The sequence below is a fragment of the Monodon monoceros genome, unplaced genomic scaffold, assembly GCF_005190385.1.
Source record: "Monodon monoceros isolate NGI ecotype Baffin Bay Population unplaced genomic scaffold, NGI_Narwhal_1 Super_Scaffold_18, whole genome shotgun sequence".
Classification (NCBI taxonomy): domain Eukaryota; kingdom Metazoa; phylum Chordata; class Mammalia; order Artiodactyla; family Monodontidae; genus Monodon; species Monodon monoceros.
The window spans coordinates 49,328,331-49,346,872 of NW_021703774.1; the positions used below are offsets into that span (position 1 = coordinate 49,328,331).

The 18,542-nt window shown below is 35.1% G+C and overlaps 1 protein-coding gene across 6 annotated transcripts in view; it reads right to left on the bottom strand.

The window, feature by feature from the left end:
• RALGPS2 (Ral GEF with PH domain and SH3 binding motif 2) overlaps positions 1–18,542 on the bottom strand; it is a 162,588-nt gene that overhangs the window by 30,040 nt on the left and 114,006 nt on the right. For all 6 annotated transcript variants that reach the window (XM_029228375.1, XM_029228378.1, XM_029228377.1 and 3 more), the window contains 5 exons: positions 10,757–10,894; positions 9,574–9,664; positions 5,651–5,718; positions 4,109–4,244; positions 3,162–3,313 (listed from right to left, as the gene is read on the bottom strand). In XM_029228375.1, the coding sequence (XP_029084208.1) occupies positions 3,162–3,313; positions 4,109–4,244; positions 5,651–5,718; positions 9,574–9,664; positions 10,757–10,894 (585 nt within the window). The remainder of the gene's footprint in view (positions 1–3,161; positions 3,314–4,108; positions 4,245–5,650; positions 5,719–9,573; positions 9,665–10,756; positions 10,895–18,542) is intronic.

Here is an 18,542-nt window from a genome sequence, read left to right on the forward strand (position 1 = left end):
CAAATATTTACAATTGTTACATTATCTTCTTGGATGGATCCCTTGATCATTATGTAGTGTCCTTCTTTGTCTCTTGTAATAGTCTTTATTTTAAAGTCTATTTTGTCTGATATGAGTATAGCTACTCCCAGCTTTCTTTTGATTTCCATTTGCATGGATTATCTTTCTCCATCCCCTCACTTTCAGTCTGTATGTGTCCTTAGGTCTGAAGTGGGTCTCTTGTAGACAGCATATATATGGATCTTATTTTTGTATCCATTCAGCCAGTCTGTGTCTTTTGGTTGGAGCATTTAATCCATTCACATTTAAGGTAATTATCGATATGTAAGTATGTTCCTATTACATAATTATTGATATGTATGTATGTTCATATCACCATTTTCTTAACTGTTTTGCTTTCGTTTTTATTGGTCTGTTCCTTCTCTTGTGTTTCCTGCCCAGAGAAGTTCCTTTAGCATTTGTTGTAAAGCTGGTTTGGTGGTGCTGAATTCTCTTAGCTTTTGCTTGTCTGTAAAGGTTTTAATTTCTCTGTCGAATCTGAATGAGAGTCTTGCTGGGTAGACTAATCTTGGTTGTAGGTTTTCCTCCTTCATCACTTTAAATAGGTCCTGCCACTCCCTTCTGGCTTGCAGAGTTTCTGCTGAAAGATCAGCTGTTAACCATACAGGAATTCTTTTGTATGTTGTTTGTTGCTTTTCCCTTGCTGCTTTTAATATTTTTTCTTTGTATTTAATTTTTGATAGTTTAATATGTGTCTCGGCATGTTTCTCCTTGGGTTTATCCTGTATGGGACTCTCTGAGCTTCCCGGACTTGACTATTTCCCTTCCCATGTTTGGGAAGTTTTTGACTACAATCTCTTCAAATATTTTCTCAGACCCTTTGTTTTTCTCTTCTTCTGGGACCCGTATCATTTGAATGTTGGTGCGTTTAATGTTGTCCCAGAGGTCTCTGGGACTGTCCTCAATTCTTTTCCTTCTTTTTTCTTTATTCTGCTCTGTGGCAGTTATTTCCACTATTCTATCTTCCAGGTCACTTATCCGTTTTTCTGCCTCAGTTATTCTGCACCGATTCCTTCTAGAGTATCTTTAATTTCATTTATTGTGTCGTTCATCACTGTTTGTCTGCTCTTTAGTTCTTCTAGGTCCTCGTTAAACATTTCTTGTATTTTCTCCATTGTATTTCCGAGATTTTGGATCATTTTTACGATCATCACTCTGAATTCGTTTTCAGGTAGGCTGCCTATTTCCTCTTCATTTATTTGGTGTGGTGGGTTTTTACCTTGCTCCTTCATCTGCTGCATATTTCTCTGTCTTCTCATTTTGTTTAGCTTATTGTGTTCGGGGTCTCCTTTCTGTTGCCTGCAGGTTCGTTTTTCTTCTTATTTCTGGTGTCTTCCCCCAGTGGGTTAGGTTGGTTCAGGGGCCTGTGTAGGCTTCCTGGCTGGGGGGACTGGTGCCTGTGTTCTGGTGGGTAGGGCTAGATCTTGTCCCTCTGGTGGGCAGGGCTGAGTCCGGTGGTGTGTTTTGGGGTGTCTGTGAACTTAGTATGACTTTAGGCAGCCTGTCTGCTAATGGGTGTGGTTGTGTTCCTGTCTTGCTAGTTGTTTGGCATGGGGCCTCCAGCACTGGAGCTCGCTGGCTGTTGGGTGGAGTTGGGTCTTAGGGTTGAGCTGGAGATCTCTAGGAGAGCTCTTGCCAATTAATATTACATGGGGCCTGGAGGTCTCTGGTGGTCCGACGTCCTGGACTTGGCTCTCCCACCTCCGAGGCTCAGGCCCGACACCCGGCTGGAGCACCAAGCCCCAAAACCCCGGTTCTTCTCTCTTGGTAACACTAGTATGATAACGATGTTGACAACGACAACTGCTTTATGGCGCTTACGGTGCCTGAATGGGGGGGCGACCACATTTGTGGCAGTGAGACCTCAGGCTAAACTGAACCTTCTGAGAGAACATCCGAAGGATGTCAGTGCAATGAACTGGGTTCTGACTGCAGACTGTCGATGCTTTGGAGGAGGCTAAATAAAAGTCAGGACATGTCAGAGAAAACTGTTTCTTTTTCTTTGTAACATCAAGTAAATCTTGCAGTGGCTCTGGGAGTGTTGTTACCCTTTGGGATCATTGAAGGGTTGTACTTGAGAATCAGATCTTTCAATACTTGCACCTGTTGAAAATCTGCCACAAGCTTTTCAGACATTCAAACCAAGGAACCCACTCTTGAAAGCTACGTCATCATCACGCTCACCCTGGCTGATGTGTCTTCGACGTTGCTGGTGCCCCACCCCCCACCATCTGAGGCACCCAGTGACGTCGATCTTGCCAAATCCAGTGATCAACTCCCATTCTCACCTTACTTCTCTTCTGTGCACTTTATATTGATACATTCAACACTTCCTGCCCTTCAGAGACACCTCCCCTACTGGGCTTTTGTGATACCACACTGTTTTTTTCCTTTGAAGTTTCCTTTGATGGCCCACCATTAAAAAAAGAAAATTTTTTTTTTAAATCACACTTCCAAATGTTAGAATGTCTTCTCTTATTCATATACATTCTCTCCCTAGGTGACCTCATCCAGTCTCATGGCTTGAAATACTATAAATATGCTAATTCTTATACGTGTCTCTACAAACCTGACCTCACCCCATTAAGCGCCAGATTCATACATTCAATTACTTACCTGACAACTCAATATGGACCAAACATGTCCAAAACAGAATTCTTAATTCCCCAAACCTAGTCATCCTTCACAAATACCTCGACATTTACAAATGGCTGCTCTTCTAGTGTTCTCTGCCTTGGTAACAGCACCACCATCTAACTAGTTGCTTAATCTAAAAAACCGGGAGTCATACTTGATCTGCCCTTTTCCTCATTCCCACATTCCAACTACATGCAGTAACCAATTCAATCAGCACAGGTTCTCTTCTCACCATTCCTCAAATGCCTCCCCCTTTGACGTCAAACCATCAAGCACTTTTCAAACAATTACGAATTATTAACTTCAGTAGCTACTAGTAGTATCATCTCATTATCTACTTTGCTACTTAGCTTTTATCAATTTTTTTCTACTTGTAGTAGGGTTAATTACTCATTCCCAGCTGAGTTTTATTAAAAATCTTATTTTTCATTAAGTTGGAACCCTCTCAGAGAATTATTTCTCACCTATTGATATTCCACTAGAAAGAGTAGAGCTTTCAGCTTGGCCTCGAGATGGTGCATGGGGCTCCATGACGCTATCATCTAATAGATGTCTTGGCCCTGCATTTGGGAACGTTGCACTCTTAAACTCTGCTGTGTTCATTTTATGAATGAAACTGGAAACAAAGAGAAATATTTTTCATATCTTTTATTACTGTTACTAATTCAGGATATAAAAGATACTCTTATATAAAGATTCAGGATATAAAAGATTTACCTGCTATCCTGAACTTACTTCCGAACTCTCATACTAATGAACACACAGATTTTATCATGAGAGCCTCAAACTAACAGTTTAGGGAAAGCTTTTTAGGAAACTAGGCCATATCTTCCTATGTAACAGAGAATACTTTAATTTTATCTTGATTCTTGGGTACATTAAAAATTGTTTTCACATTCACTTTTGGAAAATAGCTATTAAATTTTCACAAAAATCATGGCAAAGGTGAACCTTGGGCTCCATTTTGAGAAAACAATCTTGCAAAGCTAAACAAAAGATCAGTTTCCCTTTCTTTATATTTAGGAATAAAAAGAACAATTTTTATAGGCTTCATTTACAGTGACTTATTTGGGTTAAGATAAGTGATCACTCTTGATACTTATGATAATTTAAAATGAAAATGGTATATTGCTTTCCTGATTTTATTTATGATGATGATCTGTAATGTTCGTTTCTCTCCCCCAGATGTGAAGGCACTGTTGGAAAAAGCTCATTTCCAAATTAAGGTAAAGGAAGAAATAAATGTCTTTATGCAAACAAGATATTTTACTAAATCAGAAAAAGACTACTGTTACACAAATAAAACTATGCAAGGACACTATTTTCTGTCCAACTAGTAAAATAAATAGAAAAGAAAGCCAACTTAAAAAAAAAACATAAAAATTTGGAAGATAAAATTAAAAATGCTGACTTATAACCCAAGCTATGGCACTTCCTATGTCCATGTGGAATCAGGTTCCGAGGGGATGGTGGTGTCTGTGGTAGCAAGGCTCCTTCAGCTGCCACACTTTTTCTTCCACTTTGTGGAGATGCTCCTACTTCAGGACCTAAGGGTTAAATTAAAAAAGAGAGAGAGAGACACACAGACATAGACACAGACACAGACACAGACATAGACACACACACACAGGGAGAGGGAGAGGGAGAGGGAGAGGGAGAGGGAGAGAAATTGTTACATGGTTTAAAAAAATTGTTTTATTTGTAATCCTTTGATATGAAATATAAAATGTGGTTTAAATTTTAATATTTATTCTATTTAACAGACTGAACAAGAGAAATATTTATTTTCTGAATCTTAAAACACAAACCTCAATACATACAATATCCATTAATTTCTATCTATTTTACTTGCACTAAGTAGCCAGTATAAATATCCTCCCCATTTACAGAAGAAGCAGCAGAATTAGAAGAGAAGGGGTAAGGATCTCATATCACAGATGAAACCTGGACTAAACACTCAGGTCTTCTGAATCCTAGTTCAGTGCTCATTTTATTTTACACATTATTTCTTCACTCTTAGTTTCAGCTTCTTCTTAGATAAAAAATGTGTAGGGTAGGTAGGTCAAGCATTCAAGTTAGAATTTAAATCTATATTGACACTGTTCAAGCTTATGGGAATTAAAAAAGTGGAACTCAAAAATGTACAGATTTGCAAAGTATCACTTTAAGAATGAAAAGAAAAGCAAACTTAAACAGATTTAGACTGAAATGATTTCCTCTGCTTGGAATACTCTTCCCCCAAGACACTGTCATGGCTTTGTTCCCTCACTTCCTTCATACCTCATTAGATGGGTCTCCAAATATTTTTAGAATATACAATAATATAAAGCTTAGTGCCAAGGTCTATTTTAGAATTTTAAAAAAGGTTATTACTTATGAATTCTTAAAAAATAAATAATTCTCTTCAATTTTATATTTTTGATTATGTGTGGTATACATATAAATCCCCATTGTAATGCAACAGATAAAAATTAAGGGACTAACACTATTTTTTAATACTTTCAGTACTTGGTCCAGTATTAGAGTGAAATTAAAAAAAAAAATTAAGCCACTAAAATTGACTCTTATAATTATTCAAATTAGAATTTCCCACTTAGACCACAGAAATTTCTAATGTAATCAAGCCTTGTTGCCTAGGACAGTGTATTCTTAACTAAGAAAAAGAGTCGATATTCATAAACACTTACTATTTTCTGTTGGTTATATCTATTTTTCTTGATTAGTTGGCATATTTATTTATAAATTTATTTGTACGTATTTATTTGTACAAACTACAAGTAAGGAGTTTTTGATTAAACAAGAAAACCAACAGGAAAACGGACATATTTTAATACCAAAAAGAAAACTGTACATGCAGAATAAAATGTGCTAAGTGTTTATTCACTTTGGAGTATATTCTTTCTTATTAGGTTATCTGGTTTATTACCCGGTAATGAGAGAAAGCTGCACTAACCTACTAAATCCTCCCTGGAAGCAGCAGAACGTGGTGTGCTTGTCCCTGGTTCTATCTTTAATGAAAGCCTGAATTTCAAAAAGAAACAAAGCACATAAAATGATTAATATTTGACAAAATAATATTAAAATCATGTATTTTCTACCAAAAACCTTAAAACATTTTTATAAAATAATCTCAGCTATATATTTTTCTTCAAGAGCAATCTTTAATTAAGTCTCCTTTCTCTTTCATACAAAGCTGATCTTATGGTGATTCCAGGATACATTAGGGAGGGAAAAAAACATCAAAAACTCATATTTAAAATCAGAGAAATCTCCCCAAACGACCCCAGTGTTGCCAAACAATTCAACACATTTAAAGATATTTGATGAATGACTAAAAGGTGATTTAACTTGAGGTTATATTGATACTTGACAATTAAATTCAGTAACTTTCACATATATTATTAAATATATTATACAAATTCTTTCTAGAATCTTTACTGGGTGGGCTAATGGCCTCTGTAACACTGAAAATTTAAAAAACACCTTATTTAAAAGTAACCATCCAAAAAAAACAACCAACTCAAATTATCAAAAGAAAGATCTATCTACACAAATGAAAAGGTTATTTACAAAATCCAGGATAAATCCCTTTCCTAAGTCAAAGTTTGTTAGATGGTACTTAAGTTCCATTTAGGATAAAATATCAGTTTTGAGTTCCATGGCAAAAAGAGATTATAATTCCTATCAGTGGAAACTCTTTCAGGAAATAGGATACTAAAGCAGTTGTAGAAAATATTTTGATGTAGTCCATGAAATACACTTTGGTGTACTCTGTATTATTATTGTTTGTCTGGAAATTAATAAAGACTTTTTATTTTTTAGCGTTCACCAACCGGAAATGGACAATGAAACCACGCAATACAAATGATATTATACATGATATTATAATGATAAATCTATTATAGGTTCTTAACTTGTATTTCTTTAATATCCTAAAGAAGAAATTATACATAATTGTATTCCAATTATTTGACCATGTAAAATGCATGTATTGAACAGATGTTTGATTAACCAGAACTCTCTGCTCTTTTTCTTTTTACAGAGTCGTTGACTTTAATTATTTGGGCGCCAGACTATGCTGCATTCATTCACTGAACACCTGTTTTGTTTCGGGCACTGTGCTCTCAGCACTGGAATATAATGGAGACTAAGGCAGACATGGTGTCTCTTCCCTTCTGAAGCTCACAGATTAGTAGGTGGAAGACAAAGAAGTAAACAAAACAAGTACAATTTCCTAACACAGAACCAAAATAGAAAGGGACAGAAAGAAGGCTATGGGAGAATCACATTGCTATCAGTATCAGCTGATAACCGACAGCAGTATAAAAGCCGAAGCATTTAAACAGCACAGCAGTGAAGGCTAGTCAGTGTCAGTTGCCTGTATCATCATCAAAACACTATACATAACAGTGATGCTGATTCACTGAGAAAAGATATTATGCTCAGTATTAAAATGAAATAACTTTGAAAGACTTTCACCCCAATTAAAACATATACATGTAATTTGTAATACTGATATTGGCTGCCTATATAGATGAAGTTGCCGAAAACAGAGGCCTATGGATAAATGAAGTATCATTTTTATTTAAATCTTTCATCATAAAAAACCATTTTTTTTCTAACTTATCACCTTAATGGCTCTTATGTTAAAATGCTCTGATTTTCAACACATTTAATTGGTAGGTTCATGCAATACAACTGTATCTTTAGGAAAACACTATCTTCTTCAGTTCCCCATACGATGCTCCAACACCACCAAGAGACTTGTAGTTCCCCAAAGCGAACAAAGTTTCCCACCCTATTCCTCGGATCATTTCCATACCCTGGAACACCTTTCTTAACTCTTCACGTGGAGCTAACTCCTACTCACCGGTTCACATGCAGCCTCAGGTAATAATGTCACCTCAAGCTGTTCATGTTTCTTTTCTCTTCACTTTTCCCACTTAAAGCTGAGTTAGGTCTCCTCTCATCTATGTTCCCATAGCATCCTGGGCACATCTCTAGTATAGTACTGTTTGAATTGTTTCGTAATTATTTGTTTTGTGGATGGATTTTGCATTAGACTGAGCTTCTTAAGGGCAAGAGCAAGATCTTACTTTTGTAATCCCAGCAGCTAGCACAATAACTCGTCAATAGCAAAAGCTGAATAAATATTTGTTAATGAATATAATGAGGAGGCTGCTCGAGTTCTAGCTACTCATGAAAACAAAAATCAGTATAATAGCATCCGCTTTCCTACCAAAATGAAGCTATCTTATAATATGTCAGGTTATAGACAGCTAAAACTACTTAATGGCTTAACTGGCCAACTCTATCCTTTTAGAGTTAAAATTCACCATCCTCTATAATTATGCAACAATTTCTTAGACTTCATTTCTACTGAATAAACTTTAACTTCTTTTAAATCCATTAAGTTTCTTGAGCCGGATATAGAAATTTTAATAAGTACATACTCATATTTTGAGTTTTAAGATAATCTCCTGTACGTAATTGGACAAAACATGAGTGTTTTGTGCTATGTCAGTAATTAGAGAGATGGAAGAAATAGTGATAAATATGACACAGACCATCAAACTCAAGAAGCTTACAACCTAGGGCAACATCAGATCTGTGAAACAACTCCAACCTTAAAAAGCCGATCCACTGACTTCATACATTTTCAAATGAATTACCCTGAGAAAATATTCTGTAAAATAAAAATTGATATAGAAATATAAAGTGGTAATAATATGGTATGGTGGAGAAGGTGGCAATAAAGGTGTTTTCAAACATTAATAAAGGTTTAGATACATTTAAGTATAAATACAGAGCTTCTTAATATATTTAATATTAGAAGAAAAGTTATTTCTAGTTGTTTTCCAGAATTTCTAGTCTTTTATTGGTACTAATTCTGTACTGCAGAATTCTTTAAAAATTATTGAAACTTAGGGAACAAGGAAGTTGATCATCACTATCATATGGCATAAGAAAAATTTTATATAATGCATTAATACTGAAAAATAACCTAGCCTTTCACTTCGATAAAATTTTAAAGTATAACCTTTTACTGGAAAAAATATTTGTGGAAGACACCAAGTTAAATTTGAAAGCTTGGGAACAGCACCAAATTTTGAAATTAACAAATGAAGCTACAAGGAAAATGACAAGTCTCAAGAGAAATAAGCTCTTTATCCTCCTATCTTTTGGGGAAAAACCTGGCAGTCATGATGTATAGCACACCACTGAAAAATAAAAAAGGGTTAATGTTTAAAAAATCCTTCCTCCCTTGGGCAGGACTGCGGATGGTTAAGGAAAAGGAAATGGATATCAGCTGTCTTAAAAGTAAGTTTAAAAATCTTTAATGAAGAAGGATTTGCTTGAGTAGAAAAAAGGGCAAGTGTGGTGCTATACTGAACAAATATGTCTCTAACCCAGAGTCCAGAAGGTTCAATATTCTCTCAATACACAAAAACAACTGAAAACGAGTTCAAAATTGTGTTAAAAATTACCATTAAAAAAGGAGTAATTTTTCTATTCACAGACTGTTTCATTAATTTTTCAGCCTATTCAAAGATAAATTTCCATAAAGATTTAATGCTTGAATTTAGAGAGAAAGGAAAAAATTTAAAACTAGAACTACCAAACATCAGATCTCAACAACTTCAGAAACATGAAATGCTTTTTAATGGAAGAACAGAGGAGGTACTTGTATATTGGCTCAATCACATCAAGTGACTAAAGAGAAATACATGTAAATAACCTTTTACCATTGTAAATGTACAACTGGATTAGGCATATGCATGATAAGATGTAGGATTTCGATGTTTAAATACACTGTGATGAAAGGGTGGAGGACAGGACAAAGTTATACAAACCACTTCTGAAGATCCAACCTACTTGTAATTATCATCTTCCACAAACTTTTGTAGTTCTTCTATATACTGAACGGAGTTCAGGTATTTTTGGACGTGAGGCAACATGGGGATATCTAGGCAAAATGTGATAAATAATTATCTGATAAAGTACATCTTAGGCAGAATTTTTAAAGTTAAGCTGAGAAAAATATATTTAAAGGTAAATTAAGGCCACATGGCACCAAAATTTAAATGAACTCTAGAAGGACATTACTGAGGTAAATGTTATTTAACGTAAAACTGGAGGTAATTTAGAAAACTACAGTTGTATATTGTTTGTATAGATTTAAAAAAAAGAAGAAGAAGAAAAAAAAAACCCCAATAGCCCCATTTACAAAGTCCCACGTACTTGAGAAACTTCATGGAAAAAAATCAGAGACATCACTGTGATTTATATTCAAACCTCATCTAAATACAAGATGTAAGGCTCTTTAGGTTTTTTATTTTTAAAGAAGCCTGGCTCACATCTGTAAAGTAGTTTTTTCTTCCCTACTTAGAAATTTCAAATATGATTAATTTAACATTACAATTTGATGTTATGTTAAAAAAAATTGAGAAAAGTATAAAACGAGATTATTTGATATAACTTTCAGATAATGTAAACTCACGGTTTTTAAACACCATAAAAATTATATAGCTATAATAGTCTATCTTTATTCCCTATCGAACTGAAAGCATCCAAACATTTTAAAACATTAAAACATTTTTTTCCTAATCATTTGGGCTTGCAAAAGCTCTTTCTATAAATGTGTTTCCATAAAATACATCTTGCACAAAAATTGGTAATTTTTACTCAACATAGGAGTCAAGAAAGCTAGTCAACTGTTAACTAGGATCAAGGGTCTCAGCTCCCTCCCTAACTAAATAAAAGAACTATTTACATAATACATCGGGGAGATCAAATGAGATGAAGAGAATAGAAAATAATTGTGAAAATTATGTTAGCAAAATTGCTACAAAATAACAGAAAAGCAAAAGATAAAACTTAGCATTTTAAATATGAAATACTTCAATTCCTCAAAAGCAAGATCTTAAACAAGATGCTAAATGTTAAACAGTGAAATGATACAATCATTATTTTCCTTTATATTAGAATGATGTTTCCTGTTGTGTGAAAAGTCGCCATCAACCTGTGTAAATGAATCATACCATTATCAGAAACTCACCATATTCACAGGACTGCTGTAAATCAGAAATTATTCTAAGGATGTTATTCATCAAATTTGATCTTTGCTCATTTTCTAGAATGCTGCCAGTTGATGGGTATGCTGAATCAATGTATGTTAAATCTGACAGGTAGATACCTGAAATGAAATTAGATAAATGAGTGTTTTCCTACTTATAGTTTGGAAGAGTATAGTTTATAGCTGTATTTCAGTATATGCCATATTTAGAATGTATCATTATTAATACACTGCTACCTTGTTAAAACATGACCACTGAGGCCTAGATTTCTGTGGAGTTGGGGTCAGACATGCAAGTATGTTTTCTGTAAATGTCCTCTTATGATACCATTTAAAAATACGGCTTGAGGCTGGAGTTAGAAACTCCAGTACCTACCTACCTATGGGTCTTAATGGAAAGAAACTGAGCTCCTGAACTGGCTCTGCCTCTGACTAGTTGTATATAACAAAGACAGTTATTTTAATCTCCGAACCTCAGTTTTTATGTCTATTTTCCAAGTTGTGGTATAGCCTGAAGTTTTTTTTTTTTGCGGTACGCGGGCCCCTCACTGTTGTGGCCTCTCCCGTTGCGGAGCACAGGCTCCGGACGCGCAGGCTCAGCGGCCATGGCTCACGGGCCCAGCCGCTCCGTGGCATTGTGGGATCCTCCCGGACCGGGGCACGAACCCGTGTCCCCTGCATCGGCAGGCGGACTCTCAACCACTGCGCCACCAGGGAAGCCCTAGCCTGAAGTTTTAAGTTAGCCAGCCTAACCACTACCTGGCCATGGGGTAGTTACTTAGTATTAGTTCTATACCCCCTTGCCTTGAGTTGATAACTGTCACTTGAGTCTTAATTACTTTGAAAATTGTCTCATTCTGGCAGAAACATCTTGTTTCAAAGATTAACAGCTGTGTCTTTGAAACAGTTCATGTGACTACAAATTGAAGTTAACCTTGCCCTTTCTCTGTACCAACAAAAAGAACATATACCCCCAAATAATTTGGTTGTACTAGTTCTGGATATGCAAGGTCACATCTATAAAAAATATTTCCTGAGAGTTTACTATGCACATGTAAAGTGTAAAAGACAACTATAGCTGGAGAGAAAAATACACTTTCCTACTTTCTCCTCATTACTGCCCATTCATGAACTCTCAGAGTAAATGCAACTAAAATGATGTACCCACTGCCTTCCAAATAAGCCCTATGTTTTTTCTCATGCCACTTCTTCCATCTTAAATGAGACCTAGCCTCAACTCTGCCCATTTAAATCATATCTTATATCCAGGTCAGTGTCAACTGTTCTTTAGTTTTTTCACAGATTCCAAGAAAGGAATTTAGAAACTGTCTAGTCTAAACCCCTCTTTTTATAGGTGAATACTCTAAGGTCCACAGATATTAAGGAAGTGGCTAATGCCCTGTAAACTGTTAGTGACAGAGCTGGATCTCAGAGTATACACTTGTACCCCAAGTTTTATTTTATTTTATTTTTTATTACACTCTGTTACAAACTCATACAGTATCTATACCATTCACTTGATAATTTTTAAGACTTTATAATCTTCTTATTGAAAATCTTTTGTCTTTATATCTTATCTGCTCAAGACTATAAACTCATTCAGGCGGTTGCTCTATCTTGCACTCTAAAAAAATGAAAATCCTGACCAGGATTTTCAGACAATTAGCGCTTAACACAATGTAAAAGGCTGGCATGGCAATCCTTTTATTCATCCTAGTATCATTCCTATTCCATTCAGTAAATCTTAACCGTATTCTTTAAGCCACCTATCATAAATACTTCTTTTTCTTTAGAGATTCTCAACTTCATTTTTTATGACTTCAAATAAATCTATAGCCTGGCTCCCTTCCTTTTCCTCCCATCTTAGAGGAAGGAGAATCCCCTTCCTCTCTCCAAATCTAACCTGTGATTTTGAACATAATCGCTACTGCCTCCTCTAGAATGTCCACTGTTGCCTTCACTATCACTGACCCTCCAATGGCTCCTTTCCCAAAGCCAATGCACACATTTAAATCTCCTCTATTTAAGAAAACAAGATCAAAGCCGCCCTTCATTTAAATCTGATCCCCTCCTCAAGATAGAACCCTTGCCCCTCCCTCTTTCAACAAACACACTGAAAGAGAAACACAGATTAGTACACTTACCTTTTTTATCCTTCATTCTATTTTTATGTAATATTTGGTACATATAGAAGTTTACTTGGGTCAGGAAAATTGTGACAGACTTTGGAATAGGCAAAAATGATTACTAGGTATACCCTCTCTTCAGTGCCTCCTTTTGGCCTGAGCTATTTTACAACTCTGTAAGTTGTTGAAAACTTGTAAAATACAAATTCTTGCCCATAAAAATACTGATGAATTACGTCCAGTGGGATGTAACTGATGATTGCCCCGTGGATGTTGACCGGTTTTGCAACTATCTGTAAATTCATTTCGGCATTCCTGACTGCCTGCATGTATGTGTGATACTCCCTTGAAGTGGCTGTAATATCTTCCTGATTCCCTTATATATTTAACGATTTAAACAGAACATTTGACATGTATTCATTTTGTATGAGAATCATAATTTTACCTTTTAAAAAATAACAGTTTAACACATAATATTGGTCGTTATCAAACAATGTAATAAATACCGGTCAACTTAAGAACTACAACATCAGTACTGCTGTATCATCTACATGCTCTTTCCCTATGTTATCTCCCTGCCTCCTGTCTAGAGGTAACCAACTATTCTGAATTTTAAGATTATTCCCTTGTTTTTTTTTTGAGGCACCTGTCTGTATTCCTGCACAATGTATTATTTTACTTTTGCTTATTTTTGAGCTTTAAAAAAATCATACTTTATATATGTGTGATTAAATTAAATAATATCAGTAAAGTTAGAATGGGTACACAGTAAGTGATTTTAAAGTGGTTGTTAAATCAATTTTTAAAAATATGGTCTGTGATTGCTTTGCCTTACTCACTATTTTGTTTCTAAGACTTATTCATGTTAAGTACAGCTGTAATTCCTTAAATTGAGAATAAACTAATATGTAACTATATCACAATTTACTTATTCATTTTATTTGATAGAGTTTTGAGTTACTTGCCCCCTCCCTCCTTGTTGCTACAGACATTCTTGTAAATGTCTCCTGGTGCGCGTGTACAAGAATTTCTCTAGCAGAGATCTATACATACATGCATGTCTTACATTATAATGTTCAACTTTACAAGACAGCGCCACGTTGTTTTTAAAGCTATATCAATTCATACTCCCACTGACAGTACATAAGTTTCTACTGATCCACACATGCTAACACTTGTAGATAATCTGAAATCCACATCTATCTCGTTGCTGAAACTTATTCTGGCAAAGGCATACATGATCTCCTCATTACTAAATCTTTAGACATCTCTCTTGGTCTCCTCCCTTTTGCTCAGTCTCTCTGCAGTATTTATACTATTCCCTTTGTTTCTTGGTCTTTACTGGCTTGAACCTTCCTCGCGTCCACCCTCCCACCATTCTTCTTTTTCCTCATGTTCCCTGGAATTGGTATTCCCCATGGTTCTGTCACTAATCTTTTCTCTCTGTATGTACTTTTTCTGGATTATCTTACTTCTGAGGCTTCAACTGTCACCTAATTGCCGATGACTTTCCAAACCTCTGTATAGAACACACCTCCTGACTTTCGTTTTCAATTTAACATGCCAAACTAACCATTATTTGTCCCTAAACACCTGCCATTCCACTTTCCAACCTTGGTTAGTGATATTATTAACTGCTTTAAATAACTCAAGCAAAGAGCTCAGGAGGAGCTTACTATCTCATATTTTTCCAGATTAAGCTATTAGTGAATATAATATGATCACTGAATGATCAAGTAATATATTATATAATATAAATCAGAGGCTAGAAGCTGTCCCAATGTTTTTAAAATCAGGAAATACCATAAGACATATCTACATATGACCCTCTTTTCCTTAAAAAAAAAAAAAAGGGCTGGGGGGAGATCTGGCAACAATGAGGTATAGCTGAGAAGGGTGTAGATACCATTATACGAGCCATTAAGGATGCCAGTTTGTCATAACCCTATTTTCTTCTGCTCTCTTACTTCTGGTTTACTTCACTTATATACATTACCTGCTTCATTCTTGTTGTGAGCATTTGTAGGCCTTAGAGTATGGAACCCCTGCTATACCTATGTATGTCATAGGAATTTAAGAAATAATTAGTTCTGTGAAATAAGTAGAAACTATTGTAAGCTGACTTTAAATAAAGGCTGTTGATCAACAAACAGTTGATGGTAGGGCCTGAGAAAGAGAACGTAGCACAAGGTAAGGCAACGAAGAGGGGAAAGCACACGGTATGCATAGAAAGTAGAAACGCACAGGTTTTATCTAGAAGCAGCAATCAGCAATTATATGATCCAATGAGAGAGAGTGTGGCCGAATGCTTTGGAGAGAGATTCAAATCCCAGTTCTTACCGCTTAGTATGGAAGTCCTAGGCCAAATTACTTAAAATGTCTAAATCTGTGTCTCCTCAGCCACTGAGTTAATCAACATTCTTGATTTAATGAAATATAAAAGCATGGTTGGTACTCAACAGTTACTAATTCCCTCTCCAGCACCCTAATTTCATAGCAGAAGAACTGGGCCAGAGGTAGGTAAAGTGACTTGTCTAAGTTCCCATAGCCAGCAGGGAGTCAGAATTCTCTTTTTTCTCCCACTCAGGCCAGGGTTATGTTTGCTTTTAAATCACAGCATCAACTAATAAGAATAACCGTATTCAGGCAAGAGGAGTCATGCTGCAGAATGGGAGGCAGTGACATTATATAACATCAGAATTTAATTATATAACATTAGAATTTAAAAAATGAACAGTTTTATCTCAGAAACATTACACAGTAAGATATAACATATTACAACATCAGGTTTCTTACAACTTTAAAAACTTCTGAACTGGCAACTCAATGTTTAGAAATTCTTTTAGGCTATAAAGAGTATTATATTATTTAGGGGACTGCCTCTTAGAACAGAGTCTAACTCTTGTTCTTTGTAATAAAAAACAAACTCATCAGCCTGCGCCTACTTCTAAGTGAAGCTGAGTACTATTTTTTCAGTGTTCAACTTAAAAGGTCTCTGGGCAGCAGACTAAAATGTTTGTTTTATAATTGCCCGCTGAACTATGATAGTTTGTTTCCAGATGGTGCCCTTCCTTCAACCTGCACAGTCTCTCCTTGTTCAGAGCTTTTCAACCTCCTGCTGATCACACTACCCCCACCCCTATTTAAAGCTACAGAGAGGAAATCCTAAAGAGATTTTCCCCCCAAGTCTCCAGCAAATTTTTGGTGACGTAATATGTGGGCTGAACTTGAGTCTCCTGAGAAAGAGAGGGAATCACTATTCAAGGGTACTGTATATACAATCTGGGTCAGCTGCAGCTGGTTACTGAATTTCTCCATGTGGCAGACAGAGCAAAGCCACAATGCTTTCTCTGCTGGATTAAAGACAGCCCGCAGACCAGGAACTTCCACTATACTACTTAAAATTACATAGGTGGCTTGTCAAATTCAATTGATTTGTGCTGTAAGAAGAAAAAGAAGTTCCTTAGTACAGCTTGGATTCAACGGTCCAAAACAAAAATGCAGTTGCCATTAAAGTCACAGACGAACAAACTTCACTGATTTTTAAAAGCAAGAGTAAGAGCAGCAAGTCTCTGGGTTTGCTTTATCAACAGATGCAAAAGGTATTATAATATTTCTTTTACTTTTATTTAAAAATTCTATGCATGTTGAAATGTATAATTATTTTACATTTGTAGTAGAAATTTCAAAATCCCTTATTAATCAAAGAATTTTGGAATATACTACAATTTGTTTAGTCTGAAAAAGGTTTTGTTTTGCAACTTTATATAAAACTGGTCATTATATACTTTATGATGATTAATGAATTATTTGAGGTTCAATTTAATGGTACTTAGTGTATATGTTTATGGACTGATGCATACATGCTGGGTTTCAGAAAACAAGTACTTTAGTGACATTAGAAATTTTAACAAGTAACAGATTAAATGTATAAGATTTACAGCACAGTGATTAAAAACAAAGGGATACAGACTAAAGAAAATAGTTGTAAACATGGTTTGTTTCTCTTTACACAGCTACAGTGTATATGCTAAAGATTTACATATACTGTGAAGATATCTTAAAGTATAGCTACAAAACACAGCTAAGAAGATATAAAATTAACTGAAAAGCTCTGCAACAATACCTCAATTATAGCATAACCAAATATAACCTAAATATTAATATTTCATATTACTAAATATTAAAGATTTAAAACAAGTCTACGGTATTTCTTGCTAAAACTCAAATTTTAAAATAGTTTCATAGGCTTATATGTAACAGTACTTTAACTTGGGCAACAGAAATTAAAACTGCTACAACTGGAATTACGTGAAAAAGCAAAGCGATTGATACATTAAAAAATCCTAAAACCTTACAGATTATAATTGAGAAGAAATAAAATGTGATAGAAGTATTGTGTAAGTCGTCAGCATTAACGATAGCAAATAAGAACCCAGAAGATACAATTACTTAAATACATAATTAAAAGACCAAAAATATAGGTCAACAAACACGATTCTTTCAATATTCTATCTGGGGGCTTTGTTTAATTGTATTACTAGAGTTATTAAAAATAAAATTACTAGTTACCAACAATGAGCTTTAACACCAAAGACACTTAAATTTGTTATGATCTGGGGGTCCTCTGTCCTTTTAAAAATCAAAGAAATTCAAGGTAAGAATCTTCAACAAGCAAAAAATGGTAAAGCTAAATAGGATTTCTTCAACTTTACTTTCATGTCCTTTCCTTAAAGATTCAAAACTCTCAATACTGGGAGAATCTCTGTTAAACATATTTTACAAGAAATTCCGATAAAATTTCCAAACAATACTGGATCTGAAATACCGTCATCTCTTTCTTTTTTTGTTGTTGTCGCTATGAAAATACAGGACCTCAGTCAAACCTCAGTTCTTACTGAAGCCTTAGGCAAGCATTTAATCTGAAACCCAGATAACTATTTATCCCTTCCTTAAATATCTCCAGGGGATGAAACTGTTCTCAAGTCTCTTCCCAGAACATAATTCACAATCTAGAAGTCTTTATCTAAGGTATCTTTGGTGCTTCATAAATTGAAGTTCATTGCCTCATGCTGTTTTCAGTGCGTGACACAGCCAGTTAAATGCCTCTATGCATTTACCATCTGAAAGGAAGTATATCCTAACTTTCATTTCTTCTCCCTACTAGCTGGCAATGTAGCAACTATGAAGAGAAATAGTACCAATAAAATTAACTCAAAGCATGGAAGGCTTTTTTTCTCCCCCCCCCAAAAACAACCAAGCAAAGACATAGATTTAAACTTAAGTATACTGTGACTAATTTACAACATTCTCGTGGGACCTAGGAAAATTTTAACATATACAGAAAGGTTTTATGATGTAACACAGATTTATGGATCTTTCACTTTAAAAACTGAACATATGTGGGAAAATACAAATAAGAGAATGTTTTCATAAAAGGTAAACAGTAAATGTATTTTAAAAACTCCTTCTTTACTCATGATGTAGCTTGTCTACTCCTTAAGAAGTGTGGTTCCTTATTCAGCTTTAGGTGACAACGAAGTCATGACTTTTGTAAAGGTTAAGGGAATTGTATTTGTTTTTTTAAAAAATAAACTTTTGGTTGTCTCCTTTAAATATTAACTTAGGTCAGAGTCTCTTAT